General features: G+C 37.0%; 3 protein-coding genes across 6 annotated transcripts in view; 1 reads left to right on the top strand and 2 right to left on the bottom strand.

Moving 5' to 3' along the window:
- Window positions 1-3,184, bottom strand: part of Kdm2 (Lysine demethylase 2) — a 36,622-nt gene extending 33,438 nt beyond the window's left edge. For both annotated transcript variants that reach the window (XM_034972414.2, XM_069500750.1), the window contains exon 1: window positions 3,009-3,184. In XM_034972414.2, the coding sequence (XP_034828305.1) occupies window positions 3,009-3,056 (48 nt within the window). In that variant the 5' untranslated portion in view covers window positions 3,057-3,184. The remainder of the gene's footprint in view (window positions 1-3,008) is intronic.
- Window positions 3,185-8,108: 4,924 nt separating this feature from the next.
- On the bottom strand, window positions 8,109-12,474 carry LOC117985641 (methyl-CpG-binding domain protein 4-like). 3 transcript variants are annotated; one of them, XM_034972418.2, is made up of 2 exons: window positions 12,394-12,474; window positions 8,109-9,187 (listed from the first exon to the last, which is right to left on the bottom strand). In XM_034972418.2, the coding sequence occupies exon 2, from the start codon at window positions 9,180-9,182 to the stop codon at window positions 8,457-8,459; it is 726 nt and encodes a 241-aa protein (XP_034828309.1). In that variant the 5' UTR covers window positions 9,183-9,187; window positions 12,394-12,474; the 3' UTR covers window positions 8,109-8,456. The 3 variants fall into 3 exon arrangements, with proteins under 3 accessions (XP_034828309.1, XP_069356899.1, XP_069356900.1); XM_069500798.1 differs by lacking the exon at window positions 12,394-12,474 and adding an exon at window positions 10,504-10,585; XM_069500799.1 differs by lacking the exon at window positions 12,394-12,474 and adding an exon at window positions 9,665-9,669.
- Window positions 12,475-12,494: 20 nt separating this feature from the next.
- The window catches only part of LOC117985639 (calcium release-activated calcium channel protein 1-like), a 61,628-nt gene continuing 53,356 nt past the window's right edge, over window positions 12,495-20,766 (top strand). Inside the window, exon 1 of the mRNA XM_069500783.1 lies at window positions 12,495-12,805. The gene's annotated coding sequence lies outside the window, so the exon portion shown is untranslated. The remainder of the gene's footprint in view (window positions 12,806-20,766) is intronic.

The raw sequence follows: 20,766 nt of genomic DNA, 5'->3' as shown, positions 1-20,766 counted from the left end.
TGACTACATTTTATTTTTTTTGTGTGATCTAACCCTAAATTCACGATTTTCAGATTTTTCCCCTAAAGCCAGCTATAAGACCCACCAGACAGACAACAAAGTGATCCTATAAGGGTTCCGTTTTTCCTTTTGAGGTACGGAACCCTAAAAATTGGATCAAAAAACCATTTCACACAGAACCTAGCCTCTCATTACGGTACAATGAAAGCTACAGCGTGACGATCACATTACAATCACCTCTGATTGGCCGACACTCGCCCACTATTGGCTAGAATGCATTGTTGCAACAAGATTACCATAAATTTAGTCAATCGCAACAATTATTGCGATTGTAATAGTGACTGATGCAGGTTTTCGGAATCGACCAGCAGACTAATAAGTTAACCGCACATGTGAAATATATTACAGAAGGTACGCGGCAGAAAATAATGTACATAACCTTTAGAATGGGATTTCGGCCTTGTAGAGCGTTGTCTCTGTCACTCGTACCTATGTGACGTTTTGTTGGTCTTATCTCTTTCTAAAGGACGATGTACGTTATTTTCTGCCGCATACCTACTGTTATGTATTTATTACTGGGAAACATTTTTTTTCACTCAAGATAGGCACCAAGCTCTTTGACATTGGTTAGTTCTCCATAGCTGCTTCAATGAGTGATATCAACATATTTTTTCGAAGAAAACCTTCAATGGACCAAAAATAAACGTCAAATGAGCTCTGTGGCTATCATTCCGTGTTTATACTATAAATTCGCAAATCACTCCTTAGGTTTGTGATCATGCAGTCTAAAATGAAAGCACGCTAACCTGGAAGGGGTATGGCAGTTTTTATTAAACCCATATCCCTTTGGTTTCTACAAGCATCGTACCAGAACGCTAAATCGCTAAGCGGCAGGGCTTTGCTGGTAGGATGGTAACTAGCCACGGCCGAAGCCTTGCACCAGACCAGTCCAGACATTTACTTTAGTTTGCTCATTTTCCAATAAAATTTTGTAAGTGTTTTGTAAGGTTGTGATAGTTAAATAATACTGAGAAATGCTCTATACTTCTATATTTTCAATAGATGTGTAGTATAAAATATGTGTAAGTCATCGATAAGTACATAATTATGTATCTAGTTAATGAACATTTTTTTATATATAGATTTCTAAATTTATTTAGAAATTTCCTTGAAGTGTTGGTAAAAACACTAATAATAAAAATCATAAAATTATAAAAAATATATAGATTTTTATTTTTATTTAAATTGATAGTATGGCTTATTAACAGAAGTGAGTGGAAAAAGAAGACATGTTGTGCCGACCCCATGTAGCATGGGATAAGGTAGGGAAGAAGAAGAGTTTGGCTTATTCTGTTGTACACAATCTCTAAGCTAAACTAAAATGGCACTTCAAAATCTATTGCTATAATGTTGCTTGCGGAATAGTCGTAGCCATAATTTTTTTTCTCTAATCTGCAAACTTATTATTCATTTCTATAGATCTATATTATGTATACATATAGAAATGCATTTAATAATTAAATAGCTAGGTAAGGTAACTATGGGAACTACTTCCAACTTTTACTGTAACTTTTCCAAAATGTATTAAGGGAGCCCAGATAGAAAGCCTGTGCAAGAAAAGAAAGTGTATTTGAATGTAAAACATGGTCTTATATTAAAATTGTTTGCTGAAATAATAAAAGTAAACGAAGAGGAATAAAACTTACAGAGCAGTGGAAATTAGCAGTGGTAAAATTATTATTATAATGATAAAATGTTTATTTTCAATAATTTTGTTGCATAAAGTGCTTGATCTCGAATAATAACATTTTGAGTGGTTACTTATTGCCTGAGTAAGCACCTAAAGAGGTATCTATATACCTACAAATTAAAAATGTTGCAACATCAAGAATGGGCTTTTCTAGGTAGATTTTAAATTGGTGTGATGTTATTATTATCTTTTGCCTTACCCAAGTAAAATAGTTTTTTTTTACTTACCTACATAATACTTTTAATTTTATATCTAATTTAAATATTCTAATTCATACAGCTGATCCGTTTTAGAAGAGGCGACAGGAATGTTAACTGAAGTTAATTCTACTGATTATGTCAGAAATAATATACATACCTACAATAAAATTATCTTCATAACACCTATACCTACCTAACTTAGAGTAGAATTCTTTGCATAAAAATTGCAGCTGTTTCCAAGTGTCGCAGTTTCTATCAAATAGGTTACTTTTTAATGCATATTCAAGGTCAATAGTTACTTACTACAAGTAAGGAATACTGTAGCTGCATAAACCGAAGCTGTTTGGAATCGAATCTGACAACAATTAAACTTTCGTGCTACGTGTAGTTTGCCTTCGATTCAACAAAGAGCCTACAGGGAACATGTGTAATTTACATTCATTGTACTCAATATTAACACAATGTTTTGGAGTTCGTCTCGTCGACGGCGTGTAATTGTTCGACAGAAGATTATATTTTGAGTAGGTAATAAACTAGATTACGAGCCGCTCGACGTGTGGTCGCAACTAGCGATCCGGCACTCGGCAGTCGCGCTCGTCAGTTCACTATTCCCTACGGCGCACGCCCCAGGCCGCCAGCCCGCGGGAGAGTTACGCCTTCGTCCCTACTAGAGACCCACTAACTATGTTCCGAGGACGACGTTGCAGCCGAGCGAAATTTGCGTTCCGCTCATTGTTATAAAACGACGCTACATCGCAATGCTACGATCTTCGAAATTATTATAGATTTTGACACCTTCTCGCATGCGCGAATGCATACAGCCGCCGTGTTTAAACTCGCTCGCAGCGTGATCACAAAAAATCAAGTCCGATGACCCTCGCTTATTATCATGATATCCAATAAACCTTTTAAAAAACAACTTCAAACACACTCCCATAACTTACATAAATCGATACACGATGCAGCGATGCACCATTTCATGTTTACGTGATCCCAGATAAAGCCACCATGGCGTCACCCGGGTCTAAATACGTAAAATTCTAACAATAAATACTCACCAGTTGTCTTGGAACTTGTTTTTTGTTATTCGGCAGTGTTTCCGACATGTTTCTGTGAGTCAGAAACACTGCGCCACAAGATTTACACTATTTTACGTAAATATTTTACACGGAGCACGAGAAAAAGTAACGCAATCCACCATTTGCAACAATCGACACTGCTGCCAATACTGCGGAAAAAAATATCATTCCGGCAACTTTTTCAAAGGTTGGTTGTGTGTCCAGCACGCTATTGGTTTATTTCAAATTAGCAATGGTGGCATCAAGGCGGGATATTCAAAAATCAGAAATGAAATATCATGAAAATATCGTAAAAGTTATGTAACAAAAATTCCAATATTCCTTTGAAGCAACATAATAAAATATGCAAATTTTCAAACACATGAGTAAACATAGCGAGCATAGCTAGATACATTACTGACTTCTAGTTTTAAAAATGTAACTACATATACTTAATACCTATTTAAAAATAAAACTCAATGAACAAAGTATTATTTTTCACTTATTAGTTATCTGTTATTGTATCGAACACAGTTTTGAAGATATTGGTGATATTGATGATATTAAACGGTTCATTTCTGTCTTTTATTCGGCATTTCGAAATGTAAATAATTGTTCATAGAAGTAGGTAATACGTAGGTAGTCCGCGACATGTTGTGATGGCAATCGGGGTATGAGGCGGGGGAACGCCCCGCACACCCGCATGTCACACACGGGCTGTGTAGGTATGCGGGGCCGGGGGCGTTCCCTCCCCGATTGCTATCTCGACCTTTCGAGTACTATACTTAAGTACTTACTGGTTGTCCGAATACAAAATGAACCAAAGAATGTGTGTTGTGAATGAATTCATTACATTAGACGCGAGTAACATTGACAGAGAGAGAGAGCCAGCGCGTGCCAGACCTTCGTTATTTTATAAAAAGCTGAAAGTGTCTCTGCGTATTGGATGTTTGATTGCGTTTGGATCATAGTTGATTTGGGAGATAACAGGTAATAGAGGTGTAAAAAATCTTACGTCAAAGTGTAAAGCCTAATGTTTTTATATTTTCTTAAGAATAGTATTAGAAAATACGTCATGCATTGTAATACCATGCCAAACACAGTATCGATGTCGTGACAACCCCCTGCCAGACACCCTTAGTTTAAAAGTTTAGGGTTTAAAACTTTCAGTTTTTATAAAATAAAGAAGGTCTGGCCACGTCTGGCTCACGGGGATTTTTAGGATATCACATGGATTGTCACTAAAAAGTTTTGCTTTCGCGAATGAATTCGTTACCTACAGTAGACAGGGGTAACATTAATGCAGTAGCGCCAGCGCGGATTTTTAGGATGTGACGTAGTTTATTATTAAAATGTTTTGATTTAAATATTTTGTAAAATTAAGTATTCCTAGAGGTTACTAAATAATTTGGAATTCAAAAAAAGATAAGTCTTAGATGTTTTATGTTTTTCCCATGGACGTACTATGTTTTTTCTGACTTCTGTACTATGACAAAGTTACCAAAGTACTGGTAACTTTGTGAATGGAACATTAATTTTATCTATGTAGTAAATAATGCTGCTGATTTTTCCTATGAAATGCATTGTTTTAATAACAATGTACTTAATAATAATGTACTTCTTTCCTAATCATAATAACTTAAACCATCCAATAGAGTAGTGTGATTTTTTGTGAAAATTATACGGGCAATGTGGGTAACATTGGCGTAAAACATCAATCAAATAATATCATGCTAGTATAGATCGACCGAAAAGAGTTAATTAAATGAGGGCGCTACTTTCGTTCTTGTGGTAACAACCAATATTGATATATGGTTAGATGATAATTTTTAAATTATTAAAAACACTGGAGAACTCGTAATAACAGTAAATAGTTATTTGTTATGCAAGGGTGCAAAGATGTTATTTTGTCCCGAGAGTTTGTTTTGAATTCCGAGCCAGCGAAGGATTCTAAGCTTGAACCACGAGCAAAACGAGCGATTACTTGTATTCAGTTGTATTTGTTTTGTTATTATATTGTATTGTCTCCCTACTAAAATTGCTGTGCCCCAACGGGGCTTCAATATTGTAATAATATATATTAATAATAAACGGAAGCTGAAACGGAGTAGGTAGGTATTTTGTTTAATTCAATGGTATTTAAAATAAAAAGTTCCAACGGTTCAATAATACCTAAAATAGTAAAGACTGTAAGGACGAACCGCGTTTCTGAACGTTTCATTATGACGTGGTATTTCAATAGAAAGAAAAACCGGCCAAGTGCGAGTCAGGCTCGCGCAATGAGGGTTCCGTACTACAGTCGTATTTTTTCGACATTTTGCACGATAATTAAAAAACTATGATGCATAAAAATAAATAAAAATCTGTTTTAGAATGTAAAAGTGAAGACCTTTCATATGATACTCCACTTGATAAAGTCACTCACTTCGAAAGTAGAAAAAACTAATTATTAGTTCATGACCACAATTTAATTTTTTTTGATCTAATCCTAAATTCACGGTTTTCAGATTTTTCCCCAAATGTCAGCTATACGATCTACCTACCTGCCAAATTTCAGACAGACAGACAGACAGACAGACAGACAGACAAACAACAAAGTGATCCTATAAGGGTTCCATTTTTCCTTTTGAGGAACGGAACCTTAAAAAGTAAGTAGGTACGCAACCATAGACCACACATAGTTCGTCACGTTCGAATTTCAACTCGTACTTTGCGCCCTAGGGCACCAAATTACCACTTTCCACTTAGATTTCAAAGGGCAAACGGATTCTTTCCGAGCGAGTGAGATGAAAATTGTATTTTTATTACAGGTACTTCGTATAAACTATCAAATTGCTTCAAACTCCATAATATTGTAAAAAAATTACACTGATATGCACTGGTGAATTACATGGATGTTGTAACAATTTATCAAGTAGCCTACTTAGTAATAATTCATTTTTAAAGGTACAGATAGACATGCTCATTTCTAGCACGAAAACATGCTTTTTTCAAACAAATGCTATCTACCTTGCTAAAAATAAGCATGCCCAAAAATCGACGATCGTTCGATTTTGTAGCATGCTATCTGGAGCTTGGTTGGAAGGAGGCATGTTTTGAGCGCATTTAGACAGGTTTGCATATGAGCATGTTAGCATCTATCAGTTGTTTCATTTTATACCCTTTCTAGTTAGCGTTCTGGTTACAACCTGTATAATATAGGGGCTTCATGCTGGAAATACACTCTCTATGTCATCAAATACGGTCAATAGTTGGTGAGCTTGATATTCGGTCAAAAAGCATATTAAAACTTTGCAATTCACTTCACGAGCACTTTTGAGAATCGTGCTGCTGGTAATGTGGCTGTAATTCTCATAACTCATCTAAATCAACAAAATATTTTTTATCTTTAACAGCACTGACATTAATTTTTAGGGTTGCCTGAAAGTACCTAGTTTGTTCAGAATCAGTAACGGAATCGATTGCAATCATTTTTACTAAATACGGGTTATATTATTTTGACCAAAAAAAACGGGTAGGTAAGTACCTACAGCTACAGCCTCTTTTTTTACGAGAAACTAACAGTATTATATTATGATAGCTTATGCCCACGTGGACTACACAAACAACCCCCTATTTTCAAACTACTATTTTACCCCCTTAGGGGTTTAATTTTCAAAAATCCTTTCTTAGCGGATCTCTACGTCATAATAATTTGAGCTGTGCGTTGATAGATCAGTCAGTCAGTCACCGAACACCTTTTCATTATTATTTAGATTTTAGATTTCTGCACAGCCAGTAACGAAATCGCCTCACATAAGTATTGTAATAACATTAAGGTGAATTTGCTATTCCATTCATTGCAGGAACTACCTATAATGCTGATCGCTCATTAGGATATAGTCGCACGCGGCACGCGCCGAACTAAATCAATTTTTCGGTATATTTAGATAGGTATAGTTTTTGCATTTCATGAAGACGAGTGGCTCAGGCTTGTGTTTGTCGTATCGGTATAGGATAAGTAAGGTACCTACACTAAATGTGTGCGTTTGCGAGCGCTTGCTCGGGACTGATTGGTTTGACATGCGTCGCAAACTTACCCAATGCCCATGTAAACGACGTAACCACAGTAAAGTTCACTCGTCTTCGTGAATTGCAAGAACTGTACGTGTGTAGTGTAGGTACAGGAATCGCAAAACAAGAAGTCCATCTAAAGTAGCAACATTGCAGTTTACGCAGGTGAAGTCCAATTACTGGAAAGTGGAAATCTGTTTTTGAATGTTGTATAGAAGCGGTCGTTACTTTGCAGAATTCTATGAGATACAAGGAACCATAAGCTTAATTTGCTGAAACAGACGTATGGTGCAATATGCAAGTTGCGATATATTCAACTGTGCATTGGGTCTACATCTCCTAAAGCGGGGTTTAGATTAGCAACAAAACTTGCAGAAGTTGACTTCCGCAAGTTATTCCTGCCGTGAAAACGATCACATACAAGCTCACTTCCGCAAGTTTTGTAACTTGAAGTGCAGGACTTGCCGCAAGCGTATGTTTTGGAGGATCTGTATGGAGTTGCGCTGCGGATGGTGGTGCGTGCCTATGCGTCTGCGTATTGTTTGCTTATCCTGCATGTTTAGCTGTGGGAAGGCGGGCAGTACATTTCGCATGCTGCATCATGCATGTTGCAGTATAGGTACAGATTTGTCTCTTTCAGTGAATCATAACAAATTATGCTTATGGTTCATTGAAATCTGATTTTGTACAATGCGCAGTCATAGGTCTTGTGTTCAGATTGAACTAGAGACTTACAGTAAGGAACACAGTCGCCCTTTAGAATGACATTTCGGCTTTGTAGAGTGTTGTCTCGGTCACTCATACCTATATGACGTTTTGTCGGTCTCAATGACAGAGACAATGCTCTACAAATCCGCTATCTCCTTCTAAAGGTCAATGTATATTATTTTCTGCCGCGTACTGTACTTCTCTTATGCGCACTTAATAACTGAAAAATATGTGAGTAGGTAAAGCTAGAACAAAAAATGAAACTGCGTATGACGACATCAGACTTGCTACCCACTGAAAATGCGGAACTACTGACAAATAAATAAAGCTCTCTAGATATTATTATATATTCAAGTATAGGTAGGTATCTATTTAAAACACTTTCTCAGTTCTCAGTTAGTTAAGAACAGAACAGAAATACATATACTTTATCATAAAATTATTTGAATTAACTGCTAGACATGCAATAACTGTAAAATAATATCTGATAACAATAATAATAGTTTTTCGATTTTAACTACGTACCTACATCACAATATTCTTGGTGTAGGTAGGTATACTTAATTTCTCGGTAGGTAAGTAATAAAAATATCCCATTCAATACCATGTCTACAGATTTCCAATACTTAATCAGAACCATGATAATTACATATTTACACCGTATCGAAGAGTGTTTTTTCATTTATATTAAACATTTCGCAAAGTAATTCTATAATACTTTAGAACCGGATCTTCGATTACGAGTTCGCTGTCCGTCACACCATTGTCTTTCATGAACTCGGTGTTTCCTCTCAGCCAGTCTAAATACAATTTTAGGTACCTGTCCTCAGGGTCTACATCTGTATGTCCTAAGTAGAAAATCCTATAAGCGTCTTCACCGTATTTCCCAATGCCGCATAGATCGCTCGCCCGCCGCCATTTAGCAGAAACAAACTGATAACTCAGCTTCCAAATCATTTGGCCTCGTTTCCTCAACCCCAGATTATCAAAAACCCTTTCTAAAGTCGTGGGAGTTTCACTCAATACGTGGTAAGGTGAAGGGTATTCTTCAAAGAAATATTTCATGTAGGGCCTTGCCGCTTTACCTGAAGTTTTGGTTAGGAAAATCGTTGCTACTAACATCGCCCAGGGATTGTTAGAAAATTCTTCCTCGATGACGTAATGTGGCGATTGAGGCATCGGACGTGGAGTCAGGTTATAAAATGGCGGAACTCGTATAGGTTCTGGTTCTTCAATTGTAAGCTGTGAAAAGCTCAGATCTGATTCAGATCCATTGGAAGCTTGACTCATATCCTGGGAACTTTCTAATAATTTGAATGGTGACAGTGACACTCTGTTGGGACTTCTGGAAAATATGTTATTGTCTTCAGGGTCGAAAAATCTGCTTATACAGTCAAAAGACTCTTGAGACATGATTTCTGGAAAGAAATAACTTGAATTTAGTTGTTGTAAATAATATGTACAATAATAATTAAATTATTATTAGTCAGTGATATTTAATTTATTTCTACTTATTAGGATTTTTGACCGGTAAAAGACGAAAGGGACGACGGGGTTTGTAAGCAGGTAGGTATCCTAATCCTAATAATATTATAAATGTGAAGGTGTGGATGTTTGGATGTTTTTTACTCAATCACGCAAAAACAGCTAAATGGATTTGGATGAAATTTGGAATGAAGATTGATTATACCCTGAATTCATAGGTTCATAGGCTACTTTTTATCACGGAAAATCAAAGAGTTCAGAGAAAAGTCGCGGGCATCAGCTAGTACGTAATTAATTAATGAACCCATTAATTATGAATAATTAATGTTTTAATTAAACTTATCATTAGGTAAGAGATAAAATAAAAACTTAAATATTCACATTATGCATTTCATAAGAGACATACCTACCTACACGTAATATTGGAATAAAAGATCTTCAAGATGTTTTATGATTATTAAACATATTTCAATGTAAGTACCTAAGTACTTATTAAATATTATGTATTCTAGTAAAACACTCAGGTTTTACTGCAAATCTGTTAATTACGTATCTATTCAAAATAATGGGGTTTTACACAACGCTGTTTTTTATTTATATTGTTTGGAGATTTTTAATGGGTTCATACAGAAAAAACTTATCCCTAAAAAATTTATATTTTTGCATTTTTAATTTTTGAATTTAAGACTTATCATGAAATCTAACTAATTAAGCCAGTGCGAACAGCCATAGACTTTTTATTGTAATTATGATAATAAAAACACCATTTTAAATCTAGATGTCTAATCATCATCATCATTATGATCAACCCATCGCCGGCCCACTACTGTATACAGGTCTCCTCTCAGAATAAGAACCGTTTAGGCCTCAGTCCGCCACGCTCTGCAGGTCAAGTGCGGATTCGCAGACTTCACATACCTTCGATAACATTATGGAGAACTGTCAATATAATATGCAGGTTTCCTCATACTTAATATTTTCCAACATCGTTAAAGCGTGTGATATTTAATTGGTTAAAAGTTAAAACGCACATAACTCCGAAATGTTAAACATTATCTTACTCTCAAAATACATATTACCTATGTACTTATTACATTTTTATCTGTATGTTCTACGTAGGAGCTACGTGATGATATAACTGCAGGCAGATGTAGCTATAAAGTATGTCATGTTGACTGATTAAACAATTTTACGGCTGCAAAGAAAAACTATGTATACCTACCACCTACACACGACAGTATTAACTCACTGGTAAAACAATCTTCTATTTAGCAAAAAAAACTTGTTTTTTTTAAGGAAAAAAAACTTGTTAATTAGCTGAGTTGCCCCACAAGTGCCAGCCTCGCAAGCAGGGCCGGCCTAAGCAAACTCGGCGCCCTAGGCGAATTACTGGACTGACGCCCACTGAAACAAAAAATTAACATCAAAATAATTTTACTATAAATATCTAAAACAATATAGTCACTAGATGCATGAGCGTAGCGAGCGCTATAGTTACTAGATTTATGAGCGTAGCGAGCGCTATAGTTACTAGATTCATGAGCGTAGCGAGCGCTATAGTTACTAGATTCGTGAGCGAAGGGTGCGCGAAAGTGTTCTTGAATTTTACATACAAAATAAAATAGTAGGTATATTGGCGTTTAAAAAACTATATTTTTTTTAATTATGTGCTGTTATGCTGCTAGGTACACACTACACACAGAAGAGACGCACGCACGCAATGGAATTAATTACCCAGTGTGCGCGCTTCTATATAGTTCTATAGTTCAGTGTTCACAGATTTTGCAAAAAACAGAAATTCACCGTGGTGCACGCTAGCTTTAAAATTCAAATTTACGGATTTTAAAACGCACCGTGGCTGCCGTGCGCGTTAGCTCTTATACTTGCAAGCGGTTCGATTTGTTTGTTTCAGCGTCTACAGACTTTAGTAAGTACAATAGATTGCAATGGTGCCCTTGAAGCCCTTGAAGGGCTCTAGGCCAATAGAATTTCCACGCTGCGCAAGCTAAATCATAGCTTTTAGTGGATAGTAAACATTTGCCTACTCGTAAATAAGAAGTTCTAACGGCGCGGCTGTTTTTCTTACCACGACTTTAGGCAATGTTTTCTGTGAAATGTCAATCACTTTCCAATTCGCCCACTTACTTGAAAAAGAAACTACGGAAACTGGTTCTGCATAATCAATATCTACTAACGAAGGTACCTTCAGTTCAGTATTATGTTATCTAATAGATAATCTTGACATTACCGGGTTCGATACGTGGAAGTGCAAAAAAATATGTAAAGCAACTATCTAAAATTATAGTAGGTACCTATGTAGGTATATGCTATGCGTAGGTACACTTATATTTACCTACTAGAGGATGCCCGCGACTTCGTCCGAGTGGATTTTGGTTTTTAAAAATCCCGTGGGGAGTCTTTGATTTTCTGGGATAAGAAGTAGCCTATGTCCTTCCCCGGGATGTAAGCTAACCAATCCAAATTGGTTAAACTGTAGAGCCGTAAAAAGCTAGCAGACGGACAGACACACTTTCACATTTATAATAATTTTAGTATGGAAGTATGGATATAATTTAGTTCAATGATGTGAAGTAAATTTCCGGGAGAATAAGTAGCCTGTGTCCCATCCCTGGGTTAATTTTATACCAAATTTAATCTAAATCGGGTGATGGGCCGTTAGAAGCTAGCAGACAGATACACTTTGCATACCTCTAATAAAATTAAAGTAGGTATGGATTTATTTAGACTTCACCATGGATTACTTTTTACCTTTTTGGTACGGAACCCTAAAAATGGTAATTTATTTAAAAAAATGCTGAAAAACTGTTTCTCGCGACTTTGGCCATAATATACCTGCTAGATAAATAATATTTTCCCACGATAAAAAGAAGCTCATGTTTCTGTGCCATATTATTTAGCGATTAAAAGCTGTGAAAATTCATTACAAAAAGACAGACAGCATTTAGATTTAGGTAAGTACCTATAAGCAACCATGAAATCGTACTAAAAGTCAAAACTTGAAACTCGTAACTCTCTTGGATTTTGATATCTTTTAATAGCTTTTAGAAAAAGATTTTCAATATTTTCCCAACCAGGTAACTTTGCACAACTTGCTAGCAAAGCGATTACTCGCACCCACACTCGCATGTCGTCGTATAAAGAAACTATTTCTTTTGACGAGAGCGTCTTGTTTTAACTTAGTTATTGCGTGGAGCCGCCTTGCTAAGGCAGCACGCGTTCCGTTCGTACGTCACCTCAAATCCGGAAAATAAACACGTTTGATAGCGAACACCACCCGTCGAGTTTCAAGCGAATGTTTACAAAAAAGAAAATTCGAAATCGTGTGTCGTGTTTGCGTCCGATACGGTATTGTTGTAACGCGTATGTATACCAAATACCGATACAGTACGATATTAGTGAGCCAGGTCACTGAAAGCTAAGGTGTACTAGCGAAGACATTTAAGTATATTACAGTGTACCTAACTTCTAGTGTTACTGTTAGTTGGACTTGGCAATTAATGAATCAGGAACGAACGAACGATAATATTAAGGTAAGTTACCAGGCAATAATCAATGCAACATTATTTTAATCAAAAGTAACTGGTTTGCGGTTCACCACGATTGTATATATCTGCGATAAAATGATAATGCATTATGATGGAATGCGTCGATTTGAAAAACACCTACCAAGCCTTTGAAAATATTATGGAGAACTCTCAGGCATGCAGGTTTCATTCGCCGTTAAAGTAAGGAATATTTAATTGCTTAAAATAATAATATTTGCAAAGGTGGTAGACTATGACCTAAACCATTCTCATTCTGAGAGGAGACCCGTGTTCAGTAGTGATGGGTTGATCATGATAATGATGATATCTAGCCTAGTGCTTATGGCGTCAGCCTCCTACGGGAGGTCCGAAATTCGATCCCGGACACGCTGCTGGAAAACTGGGAGTTTCATATAAACCACTAATAAGTAGGTACTTATCCCATTAAATCAATGACTTATACACTAGTGCGGTCGTGAAATTCAATCTACAAATGTCTGTAATGGTTTTAATTTTTTGTAAGTGCATATCGACTGCATTTCAAGTCGACTGTGCATAGAGCAATAAGCAATCTCGTATAATTTAATCAATTATCATCAGAATGAGTGATAATAATCTCTTGCGTGGTTGTTAACCAAGGCCAAAGTGTGAATTGTTTGTTGAACTTGGCTTCGACTTGCTTCTGGTAAAAAACTTCTAAAACCTTTCAACTATTTTATCAAAAAACGCCACCATCATATTAAGTCTTTGCCTCCTCATTTGTAATTCGAACCGCTAGGATTTGGAACGCCCTAGGATCAGTTTTCCCCTACAATAAAAATATGGGTATCTCCAAGTCAAGAGTGAATAGGCATCTAGGCAAGCATGTTCCATCTTAGGCTGCATCATCAGTTGCCACCAGGTCTGATTGCAGCCAAGCGCTAGTCTATAAATTTAAAAAAACGTCTTAGGATGACGATTAACGAATGACAGGTCAGTGGCCCCACCGCTTTGCCCCACACAGGTGGGTCTACGGTATACCACCTGCATGTACCCGTTGGCTCACTGGTGGGATTATGGTATACCACGAGATGTAGGATTAAAATGAATTCTACTATTTATGGTTTTCTAAAATATTTAGATCGTAGGTACACCGTGATCCGCAAGAATAAGAAAATATTGTTGTTCAAGTAATTTTTCAGATATAACTCATAATGAGTTGGTAAGGCTGGTGTTAAATGCACTGAGCTGTACGTACAGTACAGTACGTTAGTACTATTACATATTCTGTGGTACAGAATACAGAATGAAGCTGTGATAGCGAAGTGGTTAGGACGTCCGCCTAGGTCAGGGGTTCGCACCTCTAACTTTTTGGAGTTATGTGCGTTTTAATTAATTAAATATCACTTGCTTTAACGGTGAAGGGAAACATCGTGAGGAAACCTGCATGCCTAAAAGTTCTCCATAATGTTCTCAAAGGTGTGTGAAGTCAACCAATCCGCACATGGCCAGCGTGGTAGACTCTTGCCAAAAACCCTTCTCACTCTGTGAGGAGATCCGTGCTCTGTAGTGAGCCGGCGATGACGATGATAAGTACAGAATAGCACATGGTTAACCGTAGATTACACACTAGATGCGAGCTGCGAGAGGCGCCAAAGGCATATTATCGCGAATATTTGCCTCATCGCAGTGTGAAGCTCAACCGGTTGCGAAGTTAAATGGGCAATGACCAAGCAGGGCACATACCTAGTTCGAAAAACCGATATAGGTACATTTAAATCCCAAGGTGCTGGAAGGGCGACCTCGCTCCGGAAAGTATAGCGTTGGAACTCGCCACTACGACTACGTGGGCAGACGACAATATAAAGTACAAGTCACAGGGAGCTGCTGGATTCAGGCGGCGCTAGACCGTTGCGTGTGGAAGTCCATACGGGGTGTACTTAACCAGAACGCTGGCAAAAACGAAGACAGGTGATAGTAATGCTGATTACTGATATGATAGCACAAAAAAACGCGAAAAAAAACGATAAATTGCAAACAAAACATCTGACTGACGCTAGAGGTCAACGAACGTTGGGAAAGTAGGTCACTCGGAGTCAATGCCGGGTCGTAGGCGGGGCATTGACCCGAGTTTTGCACGCTATACATTGCGGGTTTGAAAAATTCTAAATCACTAAAAGTACAAAACGAGGCAAATAGTTATTGGTATTGGATTGTGTTTAGGTAGTAGGTATAACAATAACGCTAAGTTTTTGCTAGCGTTCTGGTTACACCCTGTATATAAGAGACCTATATCTAGCAGTTGATCATAAGATCATAATGATGATGATGAAGTTTGGTCAAATCATCGTAGATTTTTGACAAGAACTCGTCGCGCTACATTCTCTCGCGATAATACTTTCACGATGTATGTGGCCACGCCATAACGCCGCACATGTTGAACGTGCTCAGAATTTTAGAATCCGCTTGCTTTCCATCAGGCATAACTAATAAATATTATTGTCATCAACCGCAAGCCATTTTGCCGAAAAAAAGCAGGCAACAATATGCGAATGGCTTCCGCAGCACGCGTTGATAGCGCACGCCAAAGAATAAGAAATGAGGATGCGTCGGCAGCAGCTATACATTAATATTGGCGCTGCGTTGGCGCTGTGGTCCAATGGGGTCGACTCTAAAGTCTACTGAACTGATAAAGTAAAAATTGGATGATCAAACATTTGGCGCGTTCGAGTTTGGTTTGGCGCATGGTATCTGCGATCAGCTATGAAATTCTAAGCGCTTGCATACCGAGACTTAACATATTGTAAGCAAAAGTTAGTAGACTTTATTTGGTTCCGGTTCAATCTTCATTTTTGCTCACTGTCTTTTACCCGAGACGTCGTACGTGTAGTAGGTACCTTAGAGAAAACGGCATTCCTACTTAACTTAGAAAAACATGATTTTCAAATAATGTAGGAATGCTTTTTTCCCGTGATAAAAAGTAGCCTTTAGATCACTCTTTGCATCTATTGCACTGGATCTCTATGAAAAATAAAAATCCTATAAAAAGCTATTAAGTACTATAGTCTCGAAAGTTAGCCCGGACAATCAGTCACAAAAAAATTAAAAACCGGCCAAGTGCGAGTCAGGCTCGCACAATGAGGGTTCCTTACTACAGTCGTATTTTTTCGACATTTTGCACGATAATTCAAAAACTATGATGCATAACAATAAATAAAAATCTGTTTTAGAATGTACAAGTGAAGACCTTTCATATGATACCCCACTTGATATAGTTATCTCACTTCGAAAGTTGAAAATACTAATTATTAGTTCATGACCACAATTTTTTTGTGTGATCTAACCCTAAATTCACGGTTTTCAGATTTTTCCCCGAATGTCAGCTATAAGATGTACCTGCCTGCCAAATTTCATGATTCTAGGTCAATGGGAAGTACCCTGTAGGTTTCTTGACAGACAGACAGACAACAGAGTGATCCTATAAGGATTCCGTTTTTCCTTTTGAGGTACGGTGGTTCATAAGATACATCCCGCTGACAGACAGACGGACTACGGAGGCAGTAAAAGTACTGTTGTTGACAAATGGCACCCTTCGGGCACCGTAAAATGAGTGTTAGGTCTTGATGATATGCAAGCCATCAGGCATAAGTAAATAAATACCTACTACATGTATTTGAGACACCGGCTTTACTCACATATTTAGTCGACGTTAGTCCGACTAGTTTGTAAACTACTACCTACTACTTAGTGAAACTAGTGAGTAAAGCTTGTGTCTCCCACATGTATTTATTTATGCCTAAAGGCTGAGTGCACATTATCAAAACCTAATACTCATTTTTAGGGTGCCATACAACCACCACCATAACAACATACATACCAACTGCCATACAACGTTACGGTACTATCTTACCAAGCCTTATAATGGAAATCACTCACGATTAAATAATTATATAATTATATAATTAGGAAGGTTATTTCGAAATGACAGACGGACACTTTAATTTTATAAAATCATATACCTATAGATCTTTTGTAATTAAATTCCTACTCCGATAGCAAGCTTTTCTCATAACAACAACTTAAAAAATAAAATCGGTCAAGCGAGTTCTGACTCGCTCGCACAGGTTCCGTACCATCGTTCGTCTAAACTCAAAGAAATAAATAACTCTTTGGATTTTTTTTAAGTTTTCATGGCGGCAATTTTGAAATTTTTAGTAAGTAATATTTCTTATTATAGCGGCATTAGAAATACTTACTTACTTACTTATTTACTGTGAAAATTTCAGGTCTCTAGCTACTTATTATGGTTCACGAGATACAGCCCGCTGACAAACAGACAGACCGATAGAAGGACGGACGGACAGATAGCGGAGTCTTAGTTATAGGGTCCCGTTGGCACCCTTCTGTTACGGAACTCTAAAAAACGAGGAGTTGTGAACGATAAATAATAAATTTAATATCTTTGATTGTGAACGAATCGTGATTATTTACGTCATAATAATATGGGGTTTGCTTACGTCTTTAAATAAAAAAATACGGGCCACATGCAAATTAGATTAGACTCACGAACCAGAAATCCCAGTCTAAATAGGTAGGTATAATAATACAAGTCTTCTAATATGTATCTAATATTTCTTGTTTCTATATACGCATGTTTATAAACAAGTCTATCAAAACGTACAAGAATTCGTTTTATGAAGTAGGTAAGGTAGCTCGGTAATTCTTCAAATAATTTAAAAAGATGCTTACACACGACTCTATTTTATGCTCAATTAATAGATAAGTACTCGTAGTGTAAATAGGCATTAATTACCTATTTCGTAAATACATTTGTCGATTAGTTTACAGTAAAACCTTAGCTAGGTACTTATAAGTATCGTAGTATGTACCTACTTGAGATTTTAATAGGATTCGATTCGATTCGAGTATTATAGGTCCATGTAGGGTTCATAATCATACTATCATTGATTGACCTCATCAATTAGCCTTGTTTATCCTTCTAATAAAAGTTGAATTTTGATTAAACAATTATCAAAACTGTATAACTTACACGAGACCTAGAACCTAGAACTCAACAATTTATTTACTTATTATGTAATTTAAGTGTAGGTACCTAACTACCTACCTATACCTAATTCTATGGGAGGTCTATGACAATACAAACAAGGTAAAATAAAAACAACTTTACTCCTTACTAATATTATAAATGCGAAAGTGTGTCTGTCTGTTTGTCAATCCGTCTGTCTGTCTGTCTGCTAGCTTTTCACGGACCATCCGTTTAACCGATTTCAATGAAATTTGGTACTGAGATAGCTTGCATCCCGGGGAAGGACATCCCCGGGATGCAAGCGGGAAGCGGGACTTTTGATCCCGGAAAATCCAGAGTTCCCGGGATTTTAAAAACCTAAATCCACGCGGACGTAGTCACATCTAGTACTTAATAATTTAAAATATATTTTGTTTATTAAAAAATATTAATTAATGTGCAAACAAAATTAACGAAATATCAAAATGTTGATGAATGTTTTTTACACATCTCGCTCTTGTGTGTGTCCTGCACATAAATGTTAATTGCAATGTTGAACAGCATGCTCTCACGCTCGACTAGAACCGATCATGGAGAGCACTCTTAATAATAGTGTTTACTAAACCAATGATTTACATTTTGTCTATACCTACCTGCTTCAATTAGCGTCAGGTGGCAAGGCAGCGTGGAGCCCTTGAGAAGACCTAGCACAAAATAAATCCAGTCTCCGATCAGCAACGAGATAGGCATAGTAGGCGATAGGTTGAAATGGCAATCGGGGAGGGAACGCCCCGTACACCCGCACAAGCCCCGCGCTAACCCGGTGCGGGCGAGCGCGGGTGACATGCGGGTGTGCAGGGCGTCCCCCCGCCTCATATCCCGATTGCCATCTCAACCTGTCGCGGACATAGGTGTACTGTAATTGAATCCATAATTAGACATTTTCCACACTTGTTACCGATTGGGGCCAATGCGTGATGTACCTACCTACAATCTACATGTACATGCATGTAACATTATGCGACTAAAAAGATGCTAATCTCCAAGCCAACTATGTTAATTGCTTGTCATTGTCATACATTGTACCTAAGTATTAGGTAGGTACCTACGCGAGTTCATCTGCTTATTATACGCGACATAAATATTATGTGCACTAGCTGATCCCCGCGGCTTCGCCCGCGTAGATTTAGGTTTTTAAAGATCCCGTATAGCCTATGTCACTCAGGAATAATGTAGCTTTCTACTGGTGAAAGAATTTTTAAAATCGGTTCAGTAGTTCTAAAGATTACCCCCTACAAACAAACTTAACGACATTACCTCTTTATATAATATAATACAACGGGCCGTGCAGCAGAAATCGTAATATTTTAATTTCGCCATAACTTCAAAACCAAACGTCCAATTTTAATCATTCAAAGACCAAATATTATCTCCATAAACTGTTCTTAGTGATGAAATCATTTATTTTGATAAGGATTAATAGCATGAGTAAAATAAACGCGTTTAAATGTAGTCCAAAAAAATTCAAGATTTTTAAATAAAAAAATGGTTGCTGTGCCTCACTCGACATAGATGGGTATAGTGTGTCGCGGACTTTTTTGTAGATATTTATAAGATCTACAATTAATTAGAACATTTTATGGTTCTATCTTTTATAGTTTAGGCAGCGTACGCAAAATAAGTAACTTTTCTGGTTGATTTTTTACACCTTGTGTTTTTTTCCAAAATAAAATATAGCCTATGTTACTCGTGGATAATGTAGCTTTCGAATGGTGAAAGAATTTTTAAAATCGGTCCAGTAGTTTTTGAGCCTATTCAGTACAAACAAACAAACAAACAAACAAACAAACAAACAAACAAACAAACAAACAAACAAACAAACAAACAAACAAACAAACAAAGTTTTCCTCTTTATAATATTAGTGTAGATTAGCCCTTAAGGTTAATACAGACTTACAGTACTATACCTAATTGTAATTTTGCAGTCGGCTATCCAATCTGTCTGTAACTCTGTACAGTACGCAGCAGAAAGTAATGTACATCCACCTTTAGAATGACATTTCGGCTTTATAGAGCATTGTCTCTGTCACTCATACCTACCTGTATGACGTTTTGTCGGTCTCAACGACAGAGACAACGCTCTATAAATCTGCTATCTCCTTCTAAAGGTCGATGTACATTACTTTCTGCCGCGTACTGTAGGTAGGTACCTACTTAGGTACTGAAATGTAAAGAAAATATAGACATCGATTTTTTTTCGAAAACTTGATCTAGAATCTAGATAGACCTACAATAAATCTCGTGATAATGCTACTGAAAGCATATTACCTAACTGTATAATTAAGTAATCTATGGTACAACAATTGCAGTAGTCACTAAATAAGCATGCAGGAAGATTTATTAAAGTTAGAGTTCATAAGCGCTCATTCATAATAATCAGTACCTAGGTAGGTAAGTAATATTACCTCTTGTGAGGTAATTGGCCCTCCATAATTTGCGCTTCCGTGCCTACCTACTGCAAAAGGTTGCTCTGATGGTTTATTCTACTAAATAAATTGTCTCTTTGTTTGGAGTCCGCTTCATCGAAGCGACAACTGGTTGGCGGATGGAGCCTAAAATAGTGCTGATTCCATAGATGACGGAAAAAACGTGTTATCTGTGCGTGTCACCCTTTCCCTCTAACTGCACCTCACCTCGAAATATGCCGGGTGAATGAATTTTGCGCTCGGGATTCAATATTTTTTAGCCAAAAACAGAAAGTGAAATTTTTAAATCGACGTTTGAAATCACGCCTATGAAATGAAAACATTTTAAACAAACCAAAGACATTTGAAATCATTATGAAATAAAGTGCGACATGAAGTTCTTTTTTCTAGTTTCTTATAGTATAATTTATTTACGCACGAAGTTGCCTCAAAAGTTGCCCTAAAATAGAGATTTGGGCCATAATACTTGAAAGAAA

The sequence above is a fragment of the Maniola hyperantus genome, chromosome 9 (genome assembly GCF_902806685.2).
Source record: "Maniola hyperantus chromosome 9, iAphHyp1.2, whole genome shotgun sequence".
Classification (NCBI taxonomy): Eukaryota; Metazoa; Arthropoda; class Insecta; order Lepidoptera; family Nymphalidae; genus Maniola; species Maniola hyperantus.
This window is presented reverse-complemented; position numbering and strand designations above follow the sequence as displayed.

Excerpts from the sequence above, each read along its gene's own strand:
- LOC117985641 (XM_034972418.2), bottom strand. The coding sequence starts at position 9,182 with ATGTCTCAAGAGTCTTTTGACTGTATAAGCAGATTTTTCGACCCTGAA.